Source organism: Halyomorpha halys, unplaced genomic scaffold, assembly GCF_000696795.3.
Source record: "Halyomorpha halys isolate HHAL.00 unplaced genomic scaffold, Hhal_1.1 Scaffold554.1, whole genome shotgun sequence".
NCBI lineage: Eukaryota > Metazoa > Arthropoda > Insecta > Hemiptera > Pentatomidae > Halyomorpha > Halyomorpha halys.
Genome location: NW_027115649.1, coordinates 142,847 through 145,678, shown reverse-complemented (window position 1 = coordinate 145,678; position 2,832 = coordinate 142,847). Strand labels below are relative to the sequence as shown.

Sequence of the window (2,832 nt, the reverse complement as noted above, 5' to 3'; positions counted from 1 at the left end):
ATTTACTGAATTGGTGCAAGACTGGATAAAATTTATTTATTTAAATAATAATATTTGTTTATTTGTCTATTTTTGCTGATCGCACCCTCGATTCGTCTTCTCCTCATATCTATCTACGGCAAAATTTTAACAACTCATTATTATTATTTAATTATGTCTTATAGTACGATTAATATTTTATTCCGTTTTAACACTTCATAATTTCCTTAGGATCTACCGAGAGGCCATGTCTTTTATTGTTTGGAAAGCTTTACTGTATAAAACCTTCGCTATCTACAAGAACAAGTGGATAATGACGTGCTTTGACATACTCTGGCCTTCCTTTTTTATTCTGCTTGTGATCTTAATAAAACTGCATTCATCTACCGGATCAGGTGGTATGAGGAACCAAATTATTGACGATCCGGATAATGAGCAAGGAGACAACAGGGAAAATATATTACAGAGTAAGGATTCCCTTCTTGACCAGAGGAATAGTGTGAGGAGAAGATATACATTAATCGTTATGGCAAATTAATATAATAAAAATAAGAAATAATATAATAATTTTGGACTCAGTTATCCGTTACAAACTTACATGCCGCTATGAGATTATTGTGAGCTTTCAGTACGCAGTTTTAAGTCCACCTAACAAAAAAAAATACTTTATAATCTTAACACTTTCTTGAGACTGGTAATTTTTTTAAAAATAAATAATTTAATTTCTATCCATTTTAGAGTCAAAACCTTTTATTTTTCTTATAAGTCCATGTTGTTTTCAGTTTATCAGGTTGTGATAAAGTTTTTAAGGAATAGGAACTGTGATAAGTGACTTTAATTTTGGTTTTTAGTGAATATTGACTAATTAGAAATTGTCGTTTTGACCTGGGCAGAAGAGCCTGCTTGGAGTTAGAGTTTTTAAATTATATAATTCCAAAATTGTATTAAGATTGTCTCTCAATATGGCCGTATTGGCCGAAACGTCGGACTTATAAGAAAAATAAAAAAAATTGGAATTAAAATGGATGGAAATTAAATTATTTATTTAAAAAAAATTTACCAGTCTCAAGAAAGTGTTAAGATTATAATTTATTTTTTTTTTGTTAGGAGAGCTTGAAGCATTAAAAACTGCGCTCTGAAAGTTCACAATAATCTCACAAATATTTTCAATCAATACAGTTTAATATGGCAACTGCAGAAAGTAACTGACGTTTTGAAATAAACAATTCACAAGTTGAAAAACTCAAAGTTTATTATGTACATTTGAATGTTATACTCTTAACCTATTTTTCTAACTAATCATCATTCAAAGTGAGACATTTATCATACCGTAACACAAGTTTTTCAATACCCTCTCTGTAGAAAATCCCGCCACACTGCACCGTCACCTTTGTGATATTTATGGGCAGGGGATAATGAGTGGAAGCCAAGTGAGGCAATGCTGCATTCATTTTTAAAATAGCCGTACCAGTGTTCACGACGAGTACTGCAGTGGTAGGCCTAGTAGAGTGGTAGAGCCCAAGAGGAGAAAAAAGGCAGTTATTCACCCCGATTGTTGATTATTTTAATGAAAACTATGTATAATTAATAGTCAAAATTGATGAATCTGCCAAGTATAGGTAGGGGGAATAAAAAATGGCAGCTGTTTCAAAGCGATAAAAAGAACTAATCTTACATTCGGAGCTCTATATCTTAAAAAGTAGGAACAACACAAGAAAAACTCGAGAACGTCATTTAAAGAAGAGTAAATTTGGTAAAATATGAGACCTAATAGAGCTATTTATGTTAAATAGTTTTCGAGATATAACTTTTTGAAAAGCAACATTTCTTAAAAATTTATGGGACGTACTGAAAGATCAGTAGTTATTGGATTTATTTTGAAAAATTTATATCTCAAACACCCTATGACGTAAAGATGTCTATTAGCACTCAACTTAAAGCTAGTTTAATCAGCTATAAAGTAGTTTATGAGGTTTATCTTCGTAGGAGTTATAATTTTCATGAAATTTGCTAAAATAAATTGATTTATAGTTCGGACAAATTTTTTTGCCAAATTCATATTCATATGTGAATATCATAAAAACTACTACCCCTACGAAGATAAGTATCATAAACTACTTCATAGTAAGTTAAATTTCCTTTATTTTGAGTGCTGGCAGACATATATGCGTCTTATGGATCTAGAGGTGTATTTTTTCAAAAATCCAACATTTTATAAGAACAACTAGAAATTAGCATTTTGTGAATTTATTTTGTCAAATATCATAAAAACTACTAGTCCTACAAAGATAAACCATTAAGTGTTTTGTAGTAAATTTAACTTGCTTTAATTTAAGCGCTAGACAGACAATAAAATAAATAGACATCTGTCACATAGTTCCTGAGATATAAAATTCTTAAAATAAATGAACTAACTAATAATCTTACAGTAGATTTTTAAGAAATGTTGCTTTTTAAAAAGCTATATCTCGAGAACTATTGGACGTAAATAGCTCTTTTAGAGCTAATATTTCAGTTAATTTACTCTTCTTTAAATAAAGTCCTCTTAGATTTTCTAGTGTTATTGATACTTTTTAAGATATATAGCTCCGAATGAAAAATTAGTGTTTTTTTTTCAGGTTTTTAAACTGCCGCCATTTTGTATTCCCCCTACCTATACTTGGCAGACTCATCAATTTTGACTAGTAATTATACATAGTTCTCATTAATGTAATCAAAAATTGGCGTGAGATAACAGCCTTTTTTTCTTCCCGGCTCTTGTACTAATAGCAGAAATGCTGATGCAGTTTTGGATTGTTTCGTTACCGGGGACTTGGGAGAAGCATATCAACTGTGAAGCCATGGAAGTGTTTG

At 30.6% G+C, this 2,832-nt stretch overlaps 1 protein-coding gene across 1 annotated transcript in view; it reads left to right on the top strand.

The window, feature by feature from the left end:
- Positions 1–2,832, top strand: part of LOC106684194 (phospholipid-transporting ATPase ABCA3) — a 78,120-nt gene that overhangs the window by 2,435 nt on the left and 72,853 nt on the right. Inside the window, exon 2 of the mRNA XM_067052636.1 lies at positions 211–446. Within this exon, the coding sequence (XP_066908737.1) occupies positions 227–446 (220 nt within the window). The 5' untranslated portion in view covers positions 211–226. The remainder of the gene's footprint in view (positions 1–210; positions 447–2,832) is intronic.